Source organism: Lepidothrix coronata, unplaced genomic scaffold (assembly GCF_001604755.1).
Source record: "Lepidothrix coronata isolate B3197 unplaced genomic scaffold, Lepidothrix_coronata-1.0 Scaffold21, whole genome shotgun sequence".
Lineage (NCBI taxonomy): Eukaryota > Metazoa > Chordata > Aves > Passeriformes > Pipridae > Lepidothrix > Lepidothrix coronata.
This window is the reverse complement of record NW_016690201.1, coordinates 1,302,912-1,330,152: the sequence shown is the minus strand read 5'-3', so window position 1 is coordinate 1,330,152 and position 27,241 is coordinate 1,302,912. Positions and strand designations below refer to the sequence as shown.

General features: G+C 37.8%; 1 protein-coding gene across 5 annotated transcripts in view; it reads left to right on the top strand.

Moving 5' to 3' along the window:
• GUCA1C (guanylate cyclase activator 1C) overlaps nt 1-27,241 on the top strand; it is a 76,666-nt gene that overhangs the window by 14,121 nt on the left and 35,304 nt on the right. For 2 of the 5 annotated variants that reach the window (XM_017808055.1, XM_017808054.1), the window contains one exon: nt 14,380-14,487. In XM_017808055.1, coding sequence (XP_017663544.1) covers nt 14,434-14,487 — 54 coding nt within the window. In that variant the 5' untranslated portion in view covers nt 14,380-14,433. Of the gene's footprint in view, nt 1-14,379; nt 14,488-18,683; nt 18,693-20,172; nt 20,257-21,542; nt 21,614-27,241 lie in introns of those variants that run through there. The other 3 variants (XM_017808052.1, XM_017808053.1, XM_017808056.1) reach the window with 3 other exon arrangements.

Here is a 27,241-nt window from a genome sequence, read left to right as displayed (position 1 = left end):
TGTTTGTCAAACACCAAGTTTCCTAGGAATGAAACAGAGGTTGACCAGTTTGAAAGATGTAGACCTTCTTCCTCCTAAACCTGAAATATAGAAATCAATGTTTGCTTTAAAGTAGTAATAAGTTTAGGAATTGTAGGTTGTTAGGAACAAGATACATTAATAGTTTACAGCCAAGTTGTTTGCTAAATGCTGTTAAGGAATTGCCTTCCCTAGTCCATGGAAACAGTGGTCAAAAGGAGTGCAAATGCAAGTATGTCCTTCAGGATCTTGAGCCTAAGCCCCGCATTTGGTTTCCAAGGAGAAATCTTGCTTGAATTAGATCAAGGGGCAGGGGGTAAATAAACATCTGCTGTTCACAGGAATTTGCATCACAAAACTGTATAGTACAGTGCTTCTTCAGATGACAAAGTTCTTGTTCTCAGAAACAAACTTATAATAACAAGGACATCTGCTTGTTTCTGCCATATTTAAGGAACAGAAAATTACTGTTTGGTCAAGTTATCACTCTGTGATACGTAATACCATTCTTTTCATCCTGATTTCCAAATCTGTCTTGTCTTGAGGGAAAAAGAAATCATAAGACTTTCTCTGGATATATTTAATGTCTGATTGCTGTCTTAATATTTGAAATTTTCCTTATCGACTAAATCTGCAGTGGTAGCACAGTTCTAAAAATTACTTAGCATGTTCATTTTTAGACTATCTCGTTCCATCTTTCTGTCACATTATGCTCTTTTTCAAATTATTCCACTATTTTCAGAGAAGAGGCTTGACAGAGTTGTTATTAAAAATCAGAGATGAAAATACAGCGTCTCACGTAATTCCTACCCTTTGCTATGTAGCAATAAAAGGACAGGAAATTGTTTCATGTTTTATTTGTCTTTGTAGCCTCACAAGTGTATATTAAGCTGATATCTGTAATTCTTATGAAATCAGTTCTTGCATGTCCATTGTGCTGTTTGCTCACAGGCTGTGCAGCATCACGCATACCCTTCTGCCCCATCCCAGCAGCTGGAGCATGCTGCAGCGTTTAGGTTTTGCCGTGGGACCATCTGCTCTTCAGCTGTACAGGGCTACTGCTCCATGAGTGTGGGTCTCTGGCATCCCAGCAAGCTTTGTGGAACTTCCTTCAGAAAGTGTGACTTCTCCAGCCTAGAGTTTCCAGAGTGGTAAGCACTCTGTTTTCAAGAGCCCTATTCCATTGCTGGAGCTACTTTGTGCTTTATCATTCTGAACACATGATAGTTGAAGTAGATGGATTTTGCACAGTATTTCTAAATGTTTTCTTTCTTTCCAGCTCCTTGAGGAAGTGGGAATTAAAGAGTGCACCATCCTTCCATCTCTCACCATTTGCAGGTGTTCTGCAGTGTGTGGTTTGATGTCTTCTCACACTCATTTTCTTTCCCAACTCCATTCACATCATTATGTATCACTTCAGAAGATCAGGGTTTTTTTCTAAATCATGGAGTCTCTTCTCTGCCTCACTGTTTACTGCACCTTTGCCTGACCCTGATTTTTCAGATTATCCATTTTTGCCTGTCCTGGTTTCATAGCCCATGAGTTCTTTAGTGACATCTGTGGTGTAGTGACATCTATGTTGCTTCATCAGACTTTCCATTCAACTCACTACATTTCAGGGAAGTTAGTTTTCTTTAGGGTTTCACCGCTGTGCTCTGGGCAATATCTGTTTGGTTTATTAAGGATTTCTGACCACAGTTTATATAAGAATCAGATGCTTGGACATATCTCAAGTCTTGCAAAAGTTGTCAGCCAGAAAATGCTCACACAAGGTTGGCCAGTAGTTGTGTGGATTTTTTTGAATCTGTTTTTAATAGAAAAACTGAAATCACTTCAACTACAGGAAAGTGTATCAACCCCACCTCTTATGATGTTCTTTGAAAGCTGGTAATACTCTTCACTTTTATCCCTTCAACTCATCTGTATTTTTGATCAATTTTCTGTTCTTCTCTAGGGATTTACACACAAGTTCCCTAATATCAAACACCAAAGTTTCCACTTTCTTTCTTTTCTAGAACAGATTACATCTCCCTACATAGTTGATAAATTGACCAGAAATTATCACTAAATTAGTTTACAAGTTGAGTTCTTCATGACTTAGAATTTCTCTTTTAGCACACCTCTTCTGTTCTTAGTATTATTTTCTTAAAAATTCTTTTGGTAATGTTCCTTCTCACCAATTGGATTACTCTTGTCTTCATCTAGTTCTCTTTTTTTTCTGAAGCTTGTCTATTACAGCATTGGTTATGCTTGGTTTTGTTATATATATTCTCTATATCTTGGTATTTAATCGCCTTGTAGCATAATCTCCATGCTCTCTTTAGCCCAATGCTTGCTGTTCTTACTTATTCCTGCTTCATTTATGCCAAGTTGATAGTTCTCCCAAATGGAATATGAGACAAGAATTTAGTAAAGCTAAGAGTTTAGAATATATAGAATATAAGAATTCACTGATGGTCCAGAAATGAAGCAAATAAAGATTTCATAAGTCACTGTGCACCAGCAAACATAGAAATGCTGAAGCTTTACTTTGAAATTTAGTTTGATACACTTATGTCACTGCCATTCTGACTATTTGTTTCTTATAACATCCCATATTTATCTAAACTATTGGCTTTCCAGTCTGAGGGCCATATCTAACCAGCTTCTCAAACTGCTGTTCCAGACAGTGGAAAAAGTGCAGCCATTGGAATCATCTCTGCCAAACTGAAAAGCTGCCAGTTCTGAAGCTTTTCTTTTTGTTCCTCAGACAGCTTTTTTATTCCATATTCTATTGTACCTTCTTTGATTGAAATCCCTTGCCAAATGCTCTTGAAAAATCTAAATATAACTACATCCTCTGAATTTGCCTTTATCTTGGTGGTAGTACCTTCAAAGGACTCTTGCGGGTAAGATAAATGTTCTTTTCACAGTACAAATGAATATGGAATAACATTTCAGCTGCGCATGGATCTGAAGGAATGTTGAAAAATGTGACAAATTTTACCATAGTGGCTTTATACTACCTCTTTATTCTCAGCTTTTCAAGTAAAGCATAATTGCTTTCACTAGCATCCATTTTTTCAAAATTCTCACTTGAACTACAGAATCTTTTGAAGATTTTCAGATGAAGAGGGGTTAAGCTCTTTTTGGATGCTTCTTGACCTTAAGTCACCTATCAAAGAATAATAAATGAATTCCTAAAATGTAGTGATAGCACAATGAAGAGAAGGGATGCATGATATATGCTATTCCAAATGCAATACAAACATTTATTCTTAAAAAAAAAAAAAAAAGGGACAATAGTCATTGTTACACATTCTTTTTTTTCCAGAAAGGAAGTATAAATGCTTTCATATTTTTGAAAATTTGTGTTTGTTTTCATGCATAAACATACTTTATCTTTATAAAATTAAAAAAAAAAAAAAAGGGACAATAGTCATTGTTACACATTCTTTTTTTTCCAGAAAGGAAGTATAAATGCTTTCATATTTTTGAAAATTTGTGTTTGTTTTCATGCATAAACATACTTTATCTTTATAAAGAAATGTACAAAAATTTCACGTAAAAAAATTCAGCTGAAAGTAGCTGAAAGCTGTTGCAGAAGTATTACATATGGCTTGCTCTGTTCCTGTTCTCTCTTAGCATTTCCTTATAGCACTTCTGGGAACAGAATAGGTGGTGAGGTGGGCTCTTGGGCTAAAGTAAGTCACCAACTTACCTGTAGTATTTCAGTCTCACAGTTAGGAAATTGATATATCCATATATTCTATCAGAAAGGTCCAAATATAATTTTATGCTGAGTGACCACTTTTACAAAGCCAGTATTCTTTGTGCAAAGAATATTATGCAAATAGTTTCTGCACGTAACATGTTTTCTGAGTGTTGAAAATGTATACAGAATAGCTCTTAAAGAATTCCAAGGTGAGCTACAATTTAGATTTTGAGCTAGTGTGATGGATGAAAATGTATGGAGCAAACTGCTTATATTAAAACATAATACTATTCCCATTTTTGATAAATAGGTTTATTTAACCTATTTATTTGCATTCTGCTTGTCTTGCGGTCTTCTGGAAAGTCTAGTTAACACACAACCTCAAGACCTTTGAGAAGCAAAAACTGAATGGACATCTCATATTCTCGTTTCTTGAGTTTCCTAAAAGCAGAAAATGGAGAGTTCAGGTGGCTGGTAACACTCAAGTAATGCTATGAGTGCAGTCTCTATAGTTGCCCTGCATGGGAGCAGGGAGAGGTGGTGTGATGTCACCAGAACATATCCAGGATGCATCATCTCTGAAAATGCAGGTGTCCACAGATGAAGTGACCTTTTTTTGCCATATGCTCGTAAGGGTAATCAGAATTCATTTTGAAAGGGGTGGGGGGATTTGCAGCTTATTTCTGTAGTTGTTTCTTTGTGCTGCTGCATCAGGGGGCATGCTGAATCTGAGCATTAACTTAAAATGTCAGTCGCTAACCTTTTGAACAGTCATGCAGTGAGCTCTTACCATTCAATGACAGGCATATATAATTAGGTGCCTAAATTTCACTCACCTTTTTCCTAGAGGGCATTTTCATTAGGACCACAAACAGCAAGCTTTTCATTCTGGAGGAAGCAGAGCCACAGGAGCAAACGTATTTCACTGTTTGCTTTCATGCTTTCTGACAAACACCTACAAAATAGTACTAGAATAAAAATGAAAATACTCCAGGCACACAGTCAGCTTTTGGCTTTACGTTGTGCAAAATAGAAACTTGTCCCCAGAAAAAGTCAGATTGTGTCTCACAGGGACAGTCTACCTGATTGGAAACCCATTTATTGTTGGCAGGAAACTAGAAAAGGTCAAACTTTATGCTTATTCATGAGTTACTCTGTAAAATCAGAGACAATTCTTAAGTAGACTAACCAAACCAGAAGCGGTGCAGTTTTCAGCATAGCTGGCCTCATCCTCTCTCTAAGGATGGTCATACTGAGGAATCAGTTCTGATGTTTCTGTGCCCTGAGAACTTTAGGAAAAAAAGGGCCACAAGCAAAAAAGCAAGCTCTTAAATGTGCTATACTTCAGGAGAGAGACTTCCATCTCCGAAAAAAACTAGATCATCTGTATGATGAGCATATTATATTTTCTTTTTGAACCATGGGGCTCATCCCCATGCTCCTGAGGTACAGTACTGCAGTCCCTCATTCCCCACCTTACATCTAGCTGTGTGTTTGCAAAGTGTTTCTTTTGTAACCAAGAGATTTCAAATGCGCTTTCAGAAACATTAAAGGCTGTGAAAATACCGTCAGAAGTTATTTGCCAGACCTAATTTGAAGTAAATATTTGTTCTTTCTTTGTGAGCCCTGTCACCTCTGTGTGAGAGCTGACACATACATCTCCTGGGAAGCGTGGGTGACAATACCACGGGTCCCCACCCTGCAGCCACGGCTGTCTCCTGTGCTGACGGTGGGGTTGGGTTTTTACGCAGCTGCCTGTGGGCTCTCTTGGGACCAGCTGCTGTGCCCCCGTGGTAGCAAGCAGTTGCTTCACTAAAGCTCTATGGGCTAAATACCAAGAAATTAAGGCAAGATGAACCTCCAACAGGTGTTTGTCATAGGGCTGAGGCTGATGTGAGGGGGCAGTATTGAATCCTGCTTGCTTTAGACACACTGAATACTGGGTTTCTTGAAGGAGGAATTGCTCTCTGTACTTTTAAAAGGGTTCTTGCAGAAAAAAAAACCCTGGCCTTAAAATGCTGTTGGAGTGTATATAGTAAATGATTTTGTTTTCCTTTCTGACAACATGAGAAACCTTATTTCAGGTTTTGAGGCAACTTTTAAATAATTAAGGAACCATTGATTTTACTCAGGGGAATCTGCATTTGTGTGCGCAGGCTAGACAGTCACTGAAATACAAGTTTTCCCTTTGTCATATGACAGAGAGAGGCATATAGAAGAGGAGATATAGTTAAAAAAAAAAAAAAATCTGTTCTATTAAATACCACACAGGGAAGACTCAAAAAACCAGATCAAGCAAAGAGCTGCCTCAGGTGCAGTTACAAAAACTTCTGTACTCTGTAAAACTTTCTAGGAAGAATTAACACATTTTATATTAAGCTGGTTAGGTTAGGTTTTAATGCATAAATTATAGCATACCTTAGCATTGCAATGGGTACTCACTTCCCTGGAAAAATCTCAAAGCCAGCAATCAGTGTGTACTCCTAATGTTGTTAAACACCTATTTTCATGTATCTCTTCATTTGTTTGACTCACATTTACTGCACAACAAAACACAAATCCATGGTTAACTGTTGCTAATTTTATCACAGTGGTCATTCAAGGAACCATTATTATTTTTCCCTCAAGCATACACAAGTTGGTCTATCTTTTAAAAAGTTGCTCTCCTAATACCTTTATCCTGCATGCCAATTTAAGAATTGTAAATATGCTGATTAAATTTTACCATATTTCATGTCTTAGTGAAAAGTTTCCTTGTAATTGTAAGTACCGACTACAGGTTTTAATACCTTCATTTTGAAACCAGTTGCCAGTTCAGAGCAAGACACTGATTTTTTAATTGCCCTTGACACTGGCTGTGTGAAACACCAGGTTCAGGAGCATGTGTTTGGTATATACAGTATAGTTAGCAAGTGCTTTGGAAAAGGATGTTGGTATGCTGAACCACAAATATTTCTACACATCTTTTAGCTCACGAATGATGATGAAGCTTCTCTTCTCTGATGGTAATTTTATTACAGTGATTGGATCAACTCAGGATTAAACCTTCTCAGATTTGACAATAGCCTCTTACACTGTGATACTATAGGTCATGCTTTTGACAAGAGGACTAATTGCATTGTTTCTGTGAAGGTTTGTTCATATTTATGTTTTTTCCACTAAAATAGCACCGAAACCATTTTTTAGACAATTAGCTCACAGTACTTTTTTACCATTTTTTATTCAGAACAAAAAACTAACTTTTCTTTAATTAAGTTGTTCTCACATTCCCTCAAGAGTCAAAAAGATAGAACCACTTTTCTTTCAGATGGCTGAAAATTCCACCCCCACATATATCTTCAAATATTAAAGGTGGGGGAAGGGTGTATGTGTGAACTAAATAAATGGCTTTGTCTTGGATAGACATCAGGCCTCTAGCACTACAGATTTCATTCAGAATGTTAACGTATACAAAATTGGGAAAATAATGTGATGTTATGGCTCCTATAATTCAACTTGTCCAACATTCCTGTGTTTTGCTAGAATAAATAGAATGTCAGAAAGCAGTAAATAAAGCTGTATGTTAGTACAAGTCTAAATTATAAGGCATGGCATGAGTAATGCTTTTAGTTAAACTGGCTGGGATAAAAACTTATCGATGCTGTCAGTCTTCATGCTTCAGGTTGCACATTGATCACTCAAAAAGTCTGGGAAAAAAGGTATGCCCCCATAGCCCATTCTTCTTCCTTTCACTGCAAGTTTCTTGAGTATTAGCATCTTAATTGCTTTCTGGTTTATTTCCTTTCCCCTGTTGTTGACTTCTGCTGAAGATTACATTAAATATTGGTTTAACCTGATAAAATAATTCCTGTTCATATTAACAGCAAGATGTAGTGAGGAATTATGTGGCCACGTGTGAACTGATTAGAATTTTATTTGTTTTCTGATTTCCTTAAAAAGAGGTGTCAGATCTGTCTTAGGAAGATTAACCTGTCATTAACCTAAGTGCTATCAAGAAGATAAAGGCTTGGCAGCCTATAAGCTGTTAATTGAAAACTTTTTTTCTATAGCAGTCACTTAGCAAAAAGTAAAAGCATCCAATTTCACCCACATTTTTCTACAAAAACTGCAAGCAGGGTGTTGCACAAGAAAATGGTTCTTTAAAGATAGAGACCTCTGTCCTGAGAGTTTGTTGCTACAATCAGAACTGTGAACTGGGGTGCTTTAGCACTGAGGTATGTTCGTTCCCCAGAAATGCCATTTAAGATCTCTTCCATGCACCCCCAGCACAGAGGTGTAACTCACATCTGGAATGTCCTCTGAGAAATTCAAGACCTTTTCCAAAAAGAAACGTATTCTGCAAGGTGACACAGAAGGAGACATCCAGGGATTGATTTCAAATTGTTAAGGCATTCAACATACGTGTTGTTAGGGTAAAAATACTTCCAGCCTAGCTTCTTTCCTATATAATTTTGCAGGTATCTCTTCCCAATCTAAAGGAAAACACCTGTTTTGTGAACCGTGGATGCTGTTACAACTGATGTGAAAAACAGTGATCCAGAAATTATCTCTGTGAGGAATTTATTTAAAATACCAGAACTGTTGTACGAGAATAAATCATATCAAAATTGGACACAGGGATGATGCTAAACCACCTGCTGCTTAAAAAACCATTTTTTAAACTAGTGTCTTATAGTACTGTACCATCATTGAAGATTGAAAGCAGTTGTGCACAAATACGAATTTACCAAGTTTCTTTTAAAGCGTGATAAAAGGCCGTGCCGTGGCAGGAAAAGTAGCATGGATGAACTTTCAGTGTCTTAAAGCCAGTAATACTCTTAGTATGGTGACTGAGCACTCCAAATATCTGGCTTGGGATTTAATTTGCCTTAATTACTACTGGATCATTTGTCTTAAAGTGCTGACTTCTTCTTGAAACCATAAGGTTGGGGATGCAGTGAAAGTCAATCTACAAATCTGATGATGACTTCAATTAATATTTTCTTACAATTATTTACACAAATATAAACAACTTAGAAAAATATTAAGCCCTTTAAATAGTAGGTTTATCTTTTCCTCTCTTTCTCTCTCTCTCATTCTCTTTCTTTCCAGAAAAAAAAAAAAAGAAAAGAAAAAAGCTACTGATATAGTACATAGGAGGTGAAGACATATCTATTAACTTTCAGAAATGAAAATTTCATAGCCAGAGGCTAATTTACAAAATTATAAAGAAATACAGGAAAAGTAGTTTCTTGAAAATAGTGTGAATTGAACACCTCAGATCAAGAGGGTGAAGCGTAAGAGGAAGATAAATCAGGCAAAGCTTAGAAGGTATTAGCTGGTTATGTTCATGAATTTGTTGAAGAGTTTCATTATAGTACAGAATGGGACTTTTAGGGTAGAAAGAGTATTAAAAAAATCCTAATGTCATTTTTAATTGAACAAAAGAAACCTGCACCAGTTTCTGGCACCTTTGGTGGAGAAAGAGAATGAATTTCAAATCAAGGAGCAGTTTATATAACAGAGTATGGATAGATAGTAGTCTTGTATTAGGAATTAGCAGTCAATTTAAGAGCAGAATATTCCTGAGCTGATTGGAAGCAAAATAATTCCATTAAACTAAATGTCAGAAACATTTTGAGTGCTTATAGCACACAACTGTTTCTCATAAGGGATACAAAGTTTGGCACTGAGCAAAGCTCCAAGGGCGTATGTTATTTATTATCAGATCATGGAGTTCATCCATTTTGGGGTGATATCCCAGGAAGCTGTTTAGATTGCAGTCCTTTTGGTCAAGATGAATCATAGTTGTGTTACTTTTATTTACACTGTGTTCCATGTTTTTCCTGCAACTGAATACCTGCTATATGCAAATAAAGTGATTTTTAAGAGGCAGCATGCATGATAGAGTTGGATTATAGATGAGTATCATCTGGCCCAAGTTTGCAGATTTTACCAAAACATGTTTCAAATGAAATCACCCACTCACTGTTTCCTTTCTGCAATAGAGGGTCTGTGCTGCTGATGTGCAAGCAGAAGTTGAGTCTACACACCGTACTTAATAAGCTAAAACAACTACATTATTAGGACACCTGTTTGAGTTACACCAAAATTTTTGTTTTAGTGACCAAGGATCTGCCATAATACAAGTTTTACCTAATATGTATCATTTGACCCCAATCTTCCTTTAATTTTTGCTTAGATAGTGTTGTGGTTGTCCGATAAATCATGAAGAGCTATAAACTCACTCCAAATGGTTATGCTTTAAACATTAATTTTAAAAATTACTGCATAATTCTCTCCAGGTATGCCACCCCTCACAATGCTTATCTCTTCTGTTTTCATGTGAGCTTCTTTTAGCTCTTATGCCACTGTCTCAGTTTGTTTAAAACACATATGCACCTCTTACACTATGATTTGCCTTTCCTTGCCTAGCTCTCTGCACACAGTTTTTCTCTCATTTTCATGTTTCAAGCCATGTAAACTCTGGCATTTTGTCAGAATAAAAGTAGGTAGTAATATTCACTAATACTAGGCCCAGGCTCTTCGTAAAAACTGGGCTGGGTCTTCTGGATATCTGGCAATTTTAAATGCACTGAGATCAGCCATTTAATCTGTCAGGTGGAATAATGTAGGACAGGTTTGATGGATAGTTTACAGAACACACATTATCCCTGTTTCATGACTAGCTGAAATGCCTGATACTCATTATACCCTGCTTTACCTCATTCTTATGTGTTCAGATACATAGTTCATTACTTCTAACACTTTTCATCATGCCTGAATGGTGTCAGTAATAGCTTCAGTATTGCTTTCTATTTGTAGGAATGTGTTGTTAAGAACTGGAGTAAGTTACATCTGTCTTGATCCTTTCCTTCCTTGGAAAGCATGACATCGCTTCCTTTCCTCATCCCTTTAATCACCTCTTTGGCCCTGTTGGCATTAGCTACATCAACACACTTCAGGGAAATGGCATAGCTAAGGCTTGTCTTAACTGAATTGAGAACCTACCATGGCCACGAGAGATGAACAAGAGCTATTAGTGCTCTTCATCTTGCTGGATCCTTTTGATCCACTAGCATCACCCTGCTCTTTTGGAGCATTTTGTTTTCTTTTCTTACATCTTCTTTAATTCTGGGGAACTTGAGGTGGGATTTTTGATGTTGGGTTTGGCTTTTTGATGTTGTTGTTTGGGGTTGTTTTGGGTTGGCTTTTTTGGGGATTTTGATTGATTTGATTTAGTGTTTTTTGCTTTAAGCTAGAAGCTTACCTGTCTCCTTTCATGAGCTAAAATTCTTGACTTTCCATGACTCCTATACCAGAGATAGATTCATGATTAACTTTTGTGGCTGATCTGATTTCATTGTAGCTGATAATCAACTTTCTTTTACCACAAAGAAAGTTACAGTACTGTTCAAAAACACTTCATAAAACCATTTTTCCAGGGCATCTGTACTGATAAGCAAGAGTGCACATGGATAGAAGATAACCAATGCCAATTACACTGTGAAAAAGCCTCTATTATTCTCAGATGGTAACTCCTATCACCTCTATAATAAAGGCCTGCTACTAGCTCTGCTATAAATCCCTGTTCTTCTGAAATATATAACAGTTCTCAAAGTATACTTTAAGATAAAACTTGGTATAATAAACCTAATATTGAAGAGCAAGTGTGAAATTACCCACTCACTTTTCAGGAGGCAATCAAAGAGGGACGTTGAAGCAGTTATGTGCTATACATAAATGGTAGGAAATTGTAGGCTAGTATGAATCTATACCTCTCATTCAACAGGGAATTCAGATTCTGTCTCCGATAGTCTGCACCCCACTGAGCGCTTTCCCTGCAAAACCAGCCCTGTTGCTTCTCCTTCCTTTTGGAGTTTGCATGTCTAAGGGCAGAATGAGTGAAGAGGCTGACCTGGTGCTGTCTTGAGCTGTTGGGTGGGAGGTTTAAGCTGCTTCAGTCAGCTTTTCACAGAGGCTGTGAATAGGTTTCTTCCACTCACATCAGTTCAATCACTTCTTTTAGAGATCTCTATGTCTGCTTATGATGTTATTTATTAACTGTCAGCTGATAGACATATTTAAGATCATTAAGTCAAGTTAAAGAACTTACAAAAAGCTTGATCTTTTCACCAACTCTGGTGAAATGCTTTGTGTGACCTTATATATATATATATATATCTTTGTTCTATACTGTGGCCAGCAGTTGGGTACCCACCAGTCACTTGCTCACACCTTCACCCACCTCAGTCCCCCAGGAGTTGGAGGAGGGAATGGGAACAGCAAAAATGAGAAAAATTTGTGGTTCAAGATAAAGAATGCGTCATAATCTGTTTCACAATAATGATGAGCTGGTGTCTGAAAATTTATTGGATTGAAATGGGAAATAACCTGTAAATATTTCTGTAAGGAAATATTTACACCTCAGCTCTGCCATTTTAAACCCAATAACATCAGTGGACCTGTTTCTGATGAAAATAGAAGCAAAGATAAAGTAGGATGCAGTTGCACCTGATGAACCAGTAGCACCTGACTCTTATTAGCTAAAGCCATGTTTTTAATCAAAACTTCGGTAGATTAACACAGAAAACTTGAATTTATTGTAATTGGCATTTTATAAACTTTGCTTCAAGATCAGACTGAAGATTTACTATGGCATGAGGCTTTTCCTAGATTTGAGTGTGATCTTGAGTCTGATGCATGGAAGTTTTTCTTCCATACCCATTGAAATGATTATTTTATTCTTTTAAAGATTTAAATCACTAGTGTAGCTAATTTTGAAAAACTAAAAATAATTCTACATGCAACATTTTTTGGAAAATAAATGCCTCTTCATGTAAACGATATCTATAGAATTCTTGTTTATTCTTGTTGTTCTTCATTTCCTGGTAATTTATTTTATAAATATAGTGTTAAGACAATAAATCTGACATTTTTGATGAAAACACAGCCTCAATTATTTTCTGAAAGAAGACTTTAAAAGCAGTGATTAAACACCTATTCCCTAAACTGCCAAAAAACCCAGAAAGGGTTTTTCTAAGTCCCTGCTGTTCACTCATATTATTAGAGTCAAGGACTTGTCCAAGGTTTCAGATCCCTTAATCATGCTAGCTTAGCTTCAGTGGTACATTTTTAGCATGTAGTTAGAAGAATATAACTGCTACTTTATGCAGCTGTGAGAAGATGTAGCTGCTTAACTCCAGTGTGCCAAACACAACATGTAGTCTTGTAAGGCCTGTAGCAACATCTGCTCTCATAAATTTGCTATAATAAGACTCTGTGGGCTGGGGTGTTGGATGTCTGACCCTAGTCCTGTCAGGGTGGTTAAATGCAATGTAGCATTCGGCCAACTGTCTTGTTCTTTGTTGGATAAATGTGTGTAAAGACACACAGAGTGTGCCTGCACGGAGGTAAGGTAAATGCAAAAGGCACTTCAGTAACACTAATGCAGGTACTAAAATAATGTTATATCAGAAGGGGGTGGTATCTGGACAAATAATTTTCCAGCAGTACCTCAGTCATTTATCTTTATGCGGCATCTTGAACTGCTGCTGTGTCCAGTATCAATTTCTGCACTTTACAATATGTATCAAACCCAGGAATTTTTGCTTTGAATTTTCTCATGTGCTTCTCTTAAAGGAAGCCCACCAAATAAACCTTTATTTTTAGCAGATTTCTCAAAGTAATTTAGTCTTTCTGGAGATGGCAAGAGTCAGAATATTGGCTTGTCAATACTGAAATATTCGATATTTTAGTGTAAAATATCCAACATTAAAAAAATCCAAATACATAACTCTAGGTGTTTCTTAAAAATTTTAGTCTGTTTCCCATTTTCCTTATTTTTGTGCAAAATTACCTATTCACCTGCTAACTGCTCGATTTTGTGTGTGTGAGTTAATTAAGTTCTAAAGTTTCACTCCACCGACCACTTCTTATTTGCTCTTTAACAAAATTTACAGCTCTAATTCACTTGTCTTCATAGTACAAATGTACCCGTCTCCTGTCGGATGAAAGAATATGTTGAAGGATGCCTTCTGTCCATCCCTGACTGACACTATTAGACTCCAGCAGGCAAAACAGATGATTTAATCAATATTTTCCTGGCTTACACTGTGTGTATCACACCCTACCCTACACAGCCAGGCTGTCAAGGAGACCATGTTTTTCAAGTAACATATACTCTTGTTCCCAAAGCAAAAGCAGATGTTTGATACCTGAGCTACTTTCGCTCCACTTCTTTCAAATTTTTCCAATCCTTTCTCTTCCTGAGAAGTATTAGTACTGCCATCATTTGGAAGGGTTCAAACCTACTTGACCCTACTAGCAAGCCTTTCTGTCAGCTCTTTGTTTTCACTTTGCTCTTACACTTCTAAATGCACTTTTTCTGCTGAAGAGGCTGGGGTAGCCACCCCTTCCTTAATCCCTGCTTTCAGGACCAAGTGAGCTTTAGAATCGTGCTGCAGGGTTGGAGAAAACCAGAGCCCTGGGACCAGTGCCCTAAGCCCAGTGGAGGTTTCACCTGCTTCCCCAGCCTTGACTCAAAATCAAGGACAGTGTGGTCTCCATGATTTCAAGTTTTAGTTTGACACTTACTGTGGTCAGCTTTAGCATGTTAATTGCTAAGAAGGCAATAGGAAGAGTACCTCTAACTTTGTTTAAGTTTATTCTGTTCTCTGCTTGCTTAGTGTACTGAAGAAGTCTGTACCATTATATGGGAAGCTGGTGCAGTGACAGCATTCATGGGATTTGGGATCTTCCCTGTGCATGTGGAAGAGCTGAAAATGTCATTTAAGGTAAGCTTTTCTATGCAAATACTTAAGCAATCCTGCTCTGCTCATCTTGTGTGCTAGTGAGTTTGAATCCAATTTCAGTTTGTGTTTCAGAGTCTTATGCACAAATATAGAGAAAGTTTGAGTGCTGTGCAAAATGTCCAGAACATAGCAAACCTCTGATCAAGTTTTCACCAGTCTGGAATTAGTGCCCTGAAGTTTTACTGCAAGCAGAAATCCTCAGATGCATAGAGATCACCTGGACTGTGCTTTTGTAAGTCTATGCGTGGGTGACAGTTGCAGTTTTGGGGACTTGGCTGTTGTTTGTTCCAATAGGGACAGTGCTGTTCAGCTGTGATTTTAATAAGGAACTGAGAGATTCCTCCCTTCGCACGCTGAATTCCTCTTTTACAACATTACATAACTCTAATCCTGGTTTCAGCACTTCAGCAGGATGAAAGTGGCAGGTATTTGGCTCTTTTCCTGTCACATCACCATAGTGTAATGGTGGATTTAGCAGGGTGAAATGAGGATTTTCATCTCTTACCACCTCTTATGTCTGTCTCTGAAGCCAGTAATAGCCATGCCCCCTGTGGGTGTTCAGGACTGTTTTTCAGGGGCTGAAAGACTGTTCCTTTTTATGGACAGTGAGTTGAATTAAAAGTGAAGCTGCAAGTAGTTTGTCCTTGGATGAGGGAGGAAATCTTTGGTTTAGTGCTGAACTCAGCAGTCAGGAAATTGTGTAAGTTGAATATATAAGTTTTTGGCAGATGCTGTGTTTCTACGAGATTTGGAGGAGGAATTGGGATTTGAGAGTATAACTTTGAAACACTGCGCTTAGAATTTAAACTGGATGCATTGCAGCAGCAGTGCTATTAAACTCTCTTTGCAACTCTCTTTCACTTTTTACTGAAGGATTTTTAGATATTTTCAGCCTGAAAATATTATCTCCTGAAACAAAAAGAAGTAGTATACTAAGCAAATGACAGAATGAGGGACATATTCCACACTTCCGTTAACATTGATCATTAAAACTAAGAAGCTCTAGGTCAGGTCTAAAGACCACCTGGTCCCACAGTAAATTTCTGCTGTCCAGGAGTTTTTTACACTGAATCACTGGATAAAGTACAGTTTCATATATTCTTCTTAAACTACTGAAAAAAATATAGGCAGGAACTAAGATTAGAACGCTGAAACTTAACCAGGTTTCTGATTTAACAATTATCAACTTGTGAAGTAAAAAAGGTGGAGATATGAAGAAGTTTTACAGGTATTTATTAGCAAAGTGGTGACATTTCCAGTGAATATAGCTGCTGTGTCCAACTACCTCAGTAAGATTGTTAATATAATTACTCTAAGTCATTTTCTGAGATAAGAAAAACAATCTCTAAATTAGAAAAAATGTTGAAATCATTCAAAAACATTTTAGTGACTGATAGAGAAAAAGCTGTTGTGTTTTGTTTTGTTATTCTTTTATTCAGTAGATACAGTTTGTAAAAGAACAAGAGCACACTGCAGTTGAACTGCCAGATTTTAGTTCATGCGTGAAACGGTATCTTCAAATGTGTGTTCTAAGCATGATATCACAGCCTTATCATTATTATGTGGCTCCCTAAAGTGACTTTTCTGCCAATAGGGAGAAATGCATTAAACACAGCCTTTCAAAGCTATTCTCTGGGAAAAGATGACAGCCTTAAGGGCAAAAGTACACACATCTGAAATGCTACCAGTGTTGGCCTTTCCAGTGAGACTTTTTGCAGGTAACATTAAGCTTGCAAGAAGTGGCTTCCATTACTCTCTAAGTGCAGTGGCATAATAACTGAATGTATAAGGTGGGGTCTTACACAAGCTTGCAGTACAGTTTCCAGGTGTGTTAGCCCTCTGTCTGTGATTGTGGCTGCACTTCATTTATTGAAATTACATCCATGATTGTTTTACATCCATCTTAAGGCACTCAGTAATTCGAGAAGGATTATTAGGTAATGCAGACGAGGCAACATGAATATTCTGTCTGAAAGAAGTTCCTCCTTCATCTCTTTTCTCCTTTGCAACCCTTCCCTTCCTTGCTGAACTCACAAGCACTGTGCATGCAGTGAGATGAGTAAATACACTGTAAATTGTTTAGTGGAAGCTGTCACATCCTCACAGCAGGAGGCAGCTCTTCATCACCCCTTCCAAGGATGGAGGCAGAGAAGTGGGAGGGAATCTCATCCACAAGATGCCAAGTGACTAAGTCAGGTGTCAGATCTGCACGCACTACTTCTGGCCCCACCATGGTTTCACTGCAGCTCCAAGACAAATCTCTTTCTGTGCTCCCACTTCTTATCTGAAATAAAGGAAGAGTTTTTTTAAAAAACTCTTTCCATCACAGATGTAAAATTAAAATAAAAAAGCTTTCTGTTCTTCTACTGGCACTGTGTGGAAGACTCATTGATATCACAGACGCATAGTGAAGACAACAAAGAGTTGGCCTGCAGTCCAGTTCCTTAATTTTAGTCACAGCAAATTATACGCTATGGCTGCCAGATGCCATTTTATACAGCTGGTTAAAAAAAAACCTGAACAAATTATCATAAAATTCAGAAGTTTGCAGCTACTTAAAAGTGAAGCTATTTAGAAACTGCCCATTAAGGAAATTTTCTGCTAGTTCTTCTAATGGAATGGTGTGCACTCAAGTCTTGTAAGCATGCTTTGTGTGTATGATTTTAATCTTTCTCCATAAAAGCTCTGACCAAATTATAAGAAGTTAAAGCCTTGGGGCATTTAAAAGCATTGGTTTCATTTGTTGCACATGGTTTGTTTCCCTCCACTCTATCAGGAGAAAGCTGCACTGTGGTTGTCAGTAAAGATGCCCTGTCTGAGTGACCAGAACACATCTTTCCTGGCCTTGGCGCTTTAGAAATCTTCATCCCTGATGTGTATTTGCTTTTATTGTCATTGAACTTAGACATCTGCTGTAGTTTTTTTCCAAGCATAAGCTATTAAGAGAACAGCTTGCCTGCACACCCCTAGGGGGTCTTACATGTATGTTCCCAGTATGGGAACCTACAGCTGCCTGACTGTATTCACTCAGAATTTGAGTATCTTCAACTATAAAAGATCCAGAGTGGTGTAATTTGGAAAAAAAAAAAAATAAGGAGAGTATCCCATTCTCTGACATACAGATGCAGGCAGAGTTCCTGTTTTTTTGGAAACCACGGGGACCCTGATTGTGGCAAGCCATGCATAGACAAAATTTTTCCAATGAGTTTTGTAAGGGAAGTGATTGGCTCTTCCTGTTTTTCAGTGCAGACAGTGTTTGCTTTTGTCCCCATCCTCAGCTGCACTGAAATTTTGGTTGAAGCAATGTACAGGGTGCTGGTGGGGGGCTGCAGGGCTGGTGGGGAGTGGCCAGGACTGCCCCATGCCGAGCACAGCCAGTTTCAGCTCACTCCACTGGACCCACCCAAAGGCTCAGCTGAACCCTGCAGCCACAGTGGCAGTGCCTCAGGAAAAGCCTGTGTGAGAAAGGGCAAAATGCTGCACAGCCAGTGAGGAGTGGGGGGAAGCATGTGAAAAACAGCTCTTCAGAGAGAGAAGTCAGAGAAGGAGGAGATGCTCCAGGTGTCCAAGCAGAGACTCCCTGGCAGCCTCTGGAGGAGATCATGCTAGAGCAGGTATGCACACTGAAGCCCATGGAGAGGACCACACTATGGCAGTTGGACATGCCCTGAAGGAGCTGTGGCTTGTGGATGCCCACGCTGGAGCAAGTTGATCCTGAAGAGCTGTAGCCCATGGGAAAGAGCTGCCCTGGAGAACTGGAAAAGAGTGCAGAGAAAGGAGAGGCAGAGAAGAGCTGCTAAGGACTTACCACAGCCCCCATTTCCTATACTGCTCATGGGGAGGAAGCAGAGAAGTCATGGATGAGGGAGTGAAGTTGGGCATGGAAAAAAGAGACAGGGTGGGAAAGGTGTTGTTTTGTCTTTTTTTCTCAGCACAGTACTCCATTTTAATTGAGAATGAACTAAATTAATTTTGTCCATGTCAAGTCTCTTTTGCTCATGACAGTAATTGGTAATCAATCTCCCTCTCTTTATTTCAACCCTTGAGCTTTTTCATCTTATTTTCTCCCCTGTCCTGCTGAGGAGGCAGAATGCCAGAGCGGCTGGGTGGGCACCTGGCAGCTGGCCAGAGACAACCCACCACAATCATTTACAACAGAAATTGTTACGCTTTAGCAGTCACTCTGGGTAAGTACAGCTACTCAGATTTATTTTTACCACTCCATGTTACATGTTTTTAGTTGCCATGTTTTGCCTCTGTGGACAAATTGCTACCCACTTGTTTCTACAACTGTGCAGATGTAGAATAAACTCAGAAGACAGGACTACAGTACCATTCAGAGAAACTGCAGCTCACTCTGCCCCCATTAATAAGCTGCTTTTCTCCAGCTTCCGCACATTGCTAATTCAATTTAGAAGTAAATGCTTTCAGACACCTTTAATGTGAAAAGCAAAGATCAGATATTTTCATGCAAAGTTTGAATAGCTTCCCCATCAAGGGCCCAGGAAACTTAGAGATTTGTTTTCAGGAATCTTTTTATATTTTGTCCTAATGCTGTCTTGCAGCATCAGGAAAATCTTCTGCCTGTTTACTGGGGGGCTTGTGTTACTGGGAGAATCCAGCAGCTGGTTGTCCAAGGTGCACATTCACATTCTTAGAGGTTTTTCTCAGCAACACACTTCAGTTTTTCCAACTTTTCCAGGAACTGTTCTAGTGTTAAACAGCCTGTTGTGGTTCTTCTGGTGAGCTTCATTTTAGATCAAAGGATATGAAACTTGTAATAGTGCTAGAGGGCAGGTTTATCAGTTGTCCTGGCCTTTTTCTCTGGTACTGCAGACTTATTATTTTTAAATACTCCAATGACACCTTTAAGGCATAGGAGGACAAATCAGCTATGAAAATGTTGTTATTCACCAGCTGATGGTAAAGAACTAGTTTTCTCAGTTAGGGCTTTCTTACCCTCTTGAGTTTAATTAGTGTTCTTTCCTTTCTCTGTTTGCTTTTGTTCTGTTGTTTCTCCTCTTAAATCCTTTTATACACAAACAATACCTTGTCAATGTAAATACTAATTATTTTTCCTCTCAAATAAGAACAGAGATTCCTCCTGAACAATTAAAGAAGTCAAAATCATGCCACACCCATGCAAAAAATTTTCTTTAAAATTCATTTCTATTCCAAGATGAAGTGCCACTACATAGGTGTTATTATGCCTTGTGGATGCTTTTTCAAAAAAAAAAAAAAAAGCATTCTTTGATTTATATTGTTAAATTTATTAAGGAAGTATGTTTAATACTTCAGAGAGCCTTAAGTTATGTGAAGCAGACAAAAAGGTTAAGCCTAATTCAGATAACCTTTCAGTTATTGTTGCAAAATATTTTGGCAGTCAAAACTATCAAAAGGTTAATGAAGAAAGAACTTAGTTCACTTAAATGTTTTTTGTGGATTTTTTTGGGGAGTTGTGAATACATTAATTTCTTTGATAACAGGCTGGAAAATTTGTTCTCAAACTCAATAATGCAAAAGCAGGGTGCTTAATTTCGAGTAAATCTTCAGATTGAGAGGAATTTCTCTAGGAGGTGTACCCTGTGTCTTGGACAAATCACATCAACATGGTGATTTTTAAGAACTATGAGTGAAGTAAAATTAGTCTATTAGAGGTCAGTTTTCCAGGCTCATACAAACAGCTCTTGCTGTCAAGAATAGTTCACATATTTCACTGTGAAGCGCTTTGCAAGGCAGAGTCCTGGTTTAGTAAGTAAATGAACTTTGGAGTACTTGGAATACTTTTTCCTTTTTGTATGTGTTATGGAAAAGAATTTGGTAAATCCTTATGCACGCTGTTGTGTGATGAACATGTGATTTTTAGGGGCTAAGAATTTTTTCCTATCATCCCATATCTTCCTAGTATTTTCTACCAATTCAGTGAATATTGTATTGTCTCAGAAAATGAAAGTTTGGAACAGATTAAAATGCCAGCTAACAAATTTGGAAGTTCAGATGAGGTGTCTATTATCACCTAAGTATAATGGCTGAGAGGAACCTACTTGGTTTCACAAATGTAATATGTAACCCCCACTTCTTAAGCTAAAGAGCACATTTCTTTTCATGAAATTAAACCTTCAGACAGCTTTGGAACATCAATCACTTTTTTTTTCCTCTTGGTTTCTTTTCAAATTTTGATTGTAAGTCTAAGTCAAATTTTTCAGAGCTCAGAGTACAAGTGGTTTACTCTTAACAATGAATGCTGATATTATGACCTGTTACATAATGATGAAAATACTTTAAAAAAGCAAAAAAGAAATCTCTAATACATCAGCAAAATTGTCTGGAAGCAATGATCTTTACTTTCCAAACTCTTAACAGATATCCTGTGCCTTTATTTTAATTGCATGTGCTGATTAAGCATTACTTTCCTCTTTTAAATGCACTGAAGTCGTGCCTTCCTACTCAAAGAGTGTAGTTTCTTATTGTAAGTCCTGTAATCTGTAGTTTTGTCAGGTTTGCAGACTAAAACACAGAGGAATACTTGTTAAAAAACATTTGAATAAATGTTGTTCCTGCTGATATTTTTTCATAAAGTTTCTCAGGAATTACAGCAGCTAGGAACTATCTTGAGGTTGCTGTGGTGGCATGAAACAACTTTTGTGCACAGTCAGTGCTGCATAGCACAGTGGTGATGAATTTCCTCTTGAGGAATATAAACTATGAAAGGTCAAAAGGTCTTCACGCATCTTTCATTTAAATTAAATTCCATGCTGGTTTTATTTTTGTGTGTTGCCTCTCAGGATGTAATACCAAATGTTGATAGTAAGATAAAAAAGATGTTGTTTTCCTTTCTGTTTCCTTCATCCTATCCTGTTAACAGACCTTGCTCTCAACTACCCAGGGTTCTTCTGACAGTAAAGCAGGAGTGGCAAAAGTCACAAGTTTTTTCGGCCTGAACTTACTAATGTAAAAAACTGGCATTGTGGCTGGTCAAAGGTCCAGACTTTGGATATGATACAAAGTTACTGTAATCACGAGTCCATTCTGCATTAGTTGCTGTTGACCATACATGAACCTTACAGGTCACTGTTTGCATGTCCTCTGTTATGGATTATTAACCATAGTGAGTTAACTAGCTAGTAATTCTCTACACGCTGATGAATATTTATAGGAGTTCTTAGCAGAAATACATTTTAAAGGAAGTTCAGGGTTGCCTTTATCTATGATATAAAACAAAACAGTCTGTTTAGATTATAAAGACTATTTCATACTGTTTAAAAATGAAAGAGAAAAATTCTATCTGTCATCATATCTACAAAGCAGACTGTGCTTACGAACTGCAGCAAAACTATGAGCTGCAAACATAGCTTTTCAAGGAAAACTTAGTAGCCTGAAGGGAAAGATGGCAGAAATACTGCAGTGCCTTCATAGGGTAAACTACATTTGATTTTCAAATATTTCTTGTTATTGAACAAAATAAGAAAAATGTGGCTGGTCCTGGGCTTCCAGAGTAAGGAGCATGTCCATCGATAAGCACAGAAACGTACAGACAGCAGAGATGTCTTTCTATGGATTATTTGTGGGGAGACATCCCCTGGTGCACTGGAGTTGAACCTGCTCCTGTTTACCACTGAGTCCCTCTGTGTCCATGTGCTCAGTGGGAAGATGATGCCTGGTGCACCATGAATTCCTCTGCTTGTTCACTTTGCGCTGGTCTTGCTCCTCAGGTAATTCCAGGCTCTACCCCAGGGAGGGACTGGCAGATTACATGCAATTACTGCTATCAAATCAAATTATGATTTCTTTTCAAGGCTAATACTACTAAGCATGTTATGTATGTTCTTCAAATTGTATAACCACTTTACAGATATTAATTGTGAAATTGTTTCATTAATTCCTTTTGATGAACTTCATGATATTTAGTATCCCTCTGAAGGATAAAAGTTTTATTTATCCTATCTCTCTTTCCCATGTAGGGTAGGGGTAAGGGGATGGTTGCCTTTTTTTTTTTTTTAAGATAGAACACTGTGTGTTGTGTAAGAGTTCCAGAAAGATTATGGATTAACGGTGTCACCTTAATACTTTAGAAAGGGCTTTAGTAGCATTAGAATATTACTTAAGTAACCTTAACGACAATTTAGAAACCACTTACAAAACTAATTTTAAAAGGCATCTAATAAAGTTTGAGAACCACTCTTTTGTCCCTGTATGCTCCATGATTTTGGTAGTAGATTTCTGCATATGTATTGTTTTGTCACTTAAGAAAACAGGTATCGGACCTAACACAATAACAAGGCACTAATTTACAGGTTTCTTACTGGGTATTCAGAGTTGCATATTTTCACATACAAGCACACTGAGAAACTTATAAGTAGATTAAAAAGAAAAGTGTCCTAATAAAGAAGCATTAAGCATGTGTAAAAAAAATATTATGGGAAGATGCAAATAGCAACTGTACAGAAAATATAATTTACCATCAATGCTTTTATGATAATTATGCAACTTACAAATGAAGTGAGTTTGCCTGCATTGTACCCAGACATCCATCTAAGACAGGACCCTCAGAACACCAGCATTTTTTCCAAAATGACTTATCTTCAGTCAGTCTGACTACCAGCTGAATAAAGATAAGCCAGTTAAACACTCTCTGGGTCATGTCTGGCGTATAAAAATAGCCACACTTCACTAGACAGGTCAAAGATACTTCAGGTCCACTGTCTTGTCTCTGGCAATAGCCAGAAGCACATGCCTAGGGAACAGACATTCCTTAGTCACACTCTGCTTCCAGCAGCCTATGGCCGTTCAATTAAATAACAAGTTCCACAAATGGGTTAAATGGACTTTTCCTCCATGAAATTATCTATTTTTTTTAAACTCATATTTACTTTTAGCCTCCATACCACCTTGTGCCAATCAGTCACACATTATAATTACACTTTTTTCTTAAAGAAATCTGATTCTTTCTCAAACTATTTTGCAGGAATATTTCACAGAATTCCAAAAAGACTGTCTTGAGGTTAAAGGAAAGTAAGACTTTTCAGTTCAGTCACCTGTGATTTTTACAGCTATAGTTAAGGCTGTCACTGTAGTAAAGGGATCAAATAAAAATTCTAAATGGTGCTGTCTTCCTACATCCATAAGTCCAAACATCTTATTCCTGTGGCTTGTAGAGGCTGATAGTGCTAATACGAAACACTGAGAGAGACTTAGGGAGAATTTAGCTATGGGGAAAAGTGGGGGACAGTTTAGTCCCTTGAATCTTCTCTCTAAAATAGATGTGGATTTCTCTATCCTGATATTATTGTTCTCATTGTCTGCAATGTTATGTTTCAAATGCTTCATTAAACTTTCCCCTATATCTTATGGCATCTTCTGTAGAAAACTCGAAATTTCCTAGATACATTTTATCAGACCCTCAAGGGTTTTTGCTTCATGACATGTGTCAATAACTTTTGAGTCCCCACTATTACATATCAATGTGCAAGTATGTCTAAATATTACATATGAAGATCTGGTACAGTGCTGAGAGATTCCACGTGACCTGGATGGGTTTATCCAATCCTATTCAGTGGAAAATAAGTACATGGTGTATCTTTGATACAGACACTACTCAGGCAATAGGTTTCTGTTTGCAAGTGTTGATGTTGGATTAAAGTCTATAGAATTAAATTCTGGGTTTTACTCTGATGTATAATTTCAGCTTCTTCTTTCCATGCCTCATGTTTATGGCAGAATTTAATATAAAATTTTTTTATCCTTTCTTGAAGTGCCTTACACTCTCAAAGTCCTGCCAGTCTCTCTGCTACCAGTTTCTTTGCTTCTTCCAGTTGCCTTTCCTCCCCTTTGTATCACATTTCCTACAGACCTACAATGCAAGTTCTTCTCTACCTCTGCATTCTCCCTCATTTTACTTCTAGACTTTGCTTGGAAGGTAATATACATGAAGAAATGTAATGCCCAGCTAACCTGGATATGGAGATGCAATAAATCTGAGAAAACTGTGCTTTAAATAGAGAAGTAACTTTTCCTGAGTGAAAGTGAGGATTTTAAATGGCTAAAAAGAACAGTGTTGCCAGCATAGCCCTTCTAATCTGTGTGAACTTCATCACTATAATCCCTCAGTAAAGCTATTCTAATAGGAACGTGGCCAACAGAAATTCCTCTACAAGCAGTTTCTTCTCCTACTTGCACTTAATTCGAACTTCCATGTTTCCATTTTATTCTGGGTTATTGCATTGCTTCTTTAAATATTCTGGCTGTTTTCTCTTACTTTTTTTTAATTACGACCTTTGCTGATAAGCATCTCATGCTCGTTCATATGCTTATTTTGTCAAATGCTTCAGTGTAAAATTTAAGGGTTTTTTTTCAGATTCATCAAATAGGTAATTTACAATAGCTTGATGATTATCTTGAAGAATTATTTCAGTAAATGTAAATTTTTCTGCCATTTTAACCTTGTCTTCCAGAAGAACAATCACAGCAGAGTTAGGAGAGTCTTCCATTCCATATGAAAGAAATATGCATGTTTTCAAGGAATGAGATGGGACTGAGATGCCATAGTTTTTGATACTTGCATTTATGCTGTTGCTTTTTTCAGAAGAATGTTTGAAAACTGAAACATATAAAAAATTATTGCAGACCCCTGTATTTACCAAAAAAAAAAAAAAATCATCTGTGGCTCCTGAAACTTATGTTCAAACCTTTGATTTTTTTTCTTTTGAATACTGCTATTATTTCAGGGGATCAGGGAAAGGAAGTTTAAGTAACAACAGAGTTTTTTAAAACTCCCTCTTCTCATTGAACAAGCAATTTGGCTGATATACACCGGAAAATTCTGAGTCGGCATTTCCAGTTCCTAGCTGCTGAAAATTTAGATTTGATGAACAGTAAAAGGCTGAAGATTGACACTTCAAGCTACCTTTCTTTTGCTTGCCGTCCTTTGTTATTACAAATACAGCATTCTTTCCTATGAGTGATATTTTGAAGTGGAGTTTTTACAAATATCACTTCACATGTTTCATATTTATTCTAGTTTAATCAATATATCATATAGAAAATCCCTGCTGCTTCTCAGTATTGAAGGTCTTGATCTTATAACTGACAGCACATCAGTGGGCAGCTATTGTTGCTCTGGGGAATCTGTTGAAAGCGGTGCAAGGGAAGACTAAAGATTAAAAAAAAATCACCTTTTAATGATAGCTATGGTATATGTCACTGTTGAAGTCCTTCAGTGTTCTTCTTTCCCTTTTCTCTCCCTCCTCAGCAGCACTGCCCTGACTGGCTGCACACTCTAGTTTATGCATTGCGGTTACAAATATGTTTTGAAAGTCTGTTCCAGTGACAGTCCAGTTTGTTGTCCTTTTGCAGTAAAGGCTTGTACCCATTTCTGAGAACACCTTGCAATTCTTATCTTACATAATTAGCATGTCACAGCTCTTTGTTTGCCTGAAGAATTCAACCGACTTCAAAATGTCCACGTGAACCTGTGTGCCACGGCATAGAGCCTGCCCTAAACTTCATGCAGCATGAGCATCTCGCCCGTCTGACTATGCCACCCTCACTGCTCACACCCCACAGGTGCACCACCACTCATCCCTTTGGCACCCAAAAAACAGGTCTCGTGACGTGTCCAACAGCAGCGTTCAGTTTCTTTGCAGTTTTAAGATCAAATTTGTCTCTCGCGACTGTTGACGTGGCTTTTGCAACTGAACCAGCACGAACCTCGGCCCAGAGGAAAATTCATCTCGTGCAGCTGCACAGCACCCCAGGGCAGCCAGACTGTGCAGAGAAATGCTGCTCAGGTGGTGCTCTCTGTCCTCTCGTGATGCACCACGGGAGTGCCGCTGGTGAGACAGCACCTTTGCAGTGGGCTGAAGTGTAACAGTTGTATTTTAACATTCTACCACAACTAGTGCATGCCACAGTATGCACTGTAAGGCTTAAAGCTGTAAAACTGTACAGTGCTATGTACCACAATACAGCACAGATGTTATGGCACTACAAGTTTCCACAGACAATTTGAAGCAGCAGAAGCAGCAGTCCAGCACCCCTTCTACTGCTGGCCACCCTTTTCCACCCTTGTTTTATCTGTTCTCTTGTAGAACCCAAAGTTTTGTGAGACCAGGCAATGCAAAAATGTAAATAATGTTGTCTAAAGCTAACTATATTTTTTAGTATTCAGCCTATATTTATTAGTATTCAAAACTTATTCAATTCAAGCTTTTGCCTGGATCTGTCCTTATACTTTTTCCCAAATGCAAACACAAACATTCATGCTGGCCTAAGGGAAGGGAATGGATGGGATTGAATGAGCAGTGGCAGTGGGGGAGCAATTTTTAGGACATTAGCTTACAGAAGACTGAGATGCTTGTGGAACTGCTGTCTAAAGACAATGGTAAGTTTTTTGTGCTTAGTGTACAGCTACTTTCGGTTTTTTTCAAGTTATCCAAGTCAAATTGTGTTGCAGTTTTGATTTTTAAGGTAAGATTTGGATCAGGGTGCATACAGAAGTAATAAAAATGAAAAGTCATTTACCACAAGACAGCTGCACAAATCGTATCCGAGTATTAAAATGGGGTTTAAGTTTTAGTTAAAACTTTGTGAATTACTAAAATGAAGGTTTAGAAACTACTCTGAATATTCCTGCATGTTGCCCTTTCAATACCCATCCAGTTTAAATTATTTTAGCACCACAGGTGCCAATGCAAGATATAATGCAATGGTATAATCAGTTCATCTGAGGCTCTGCAGA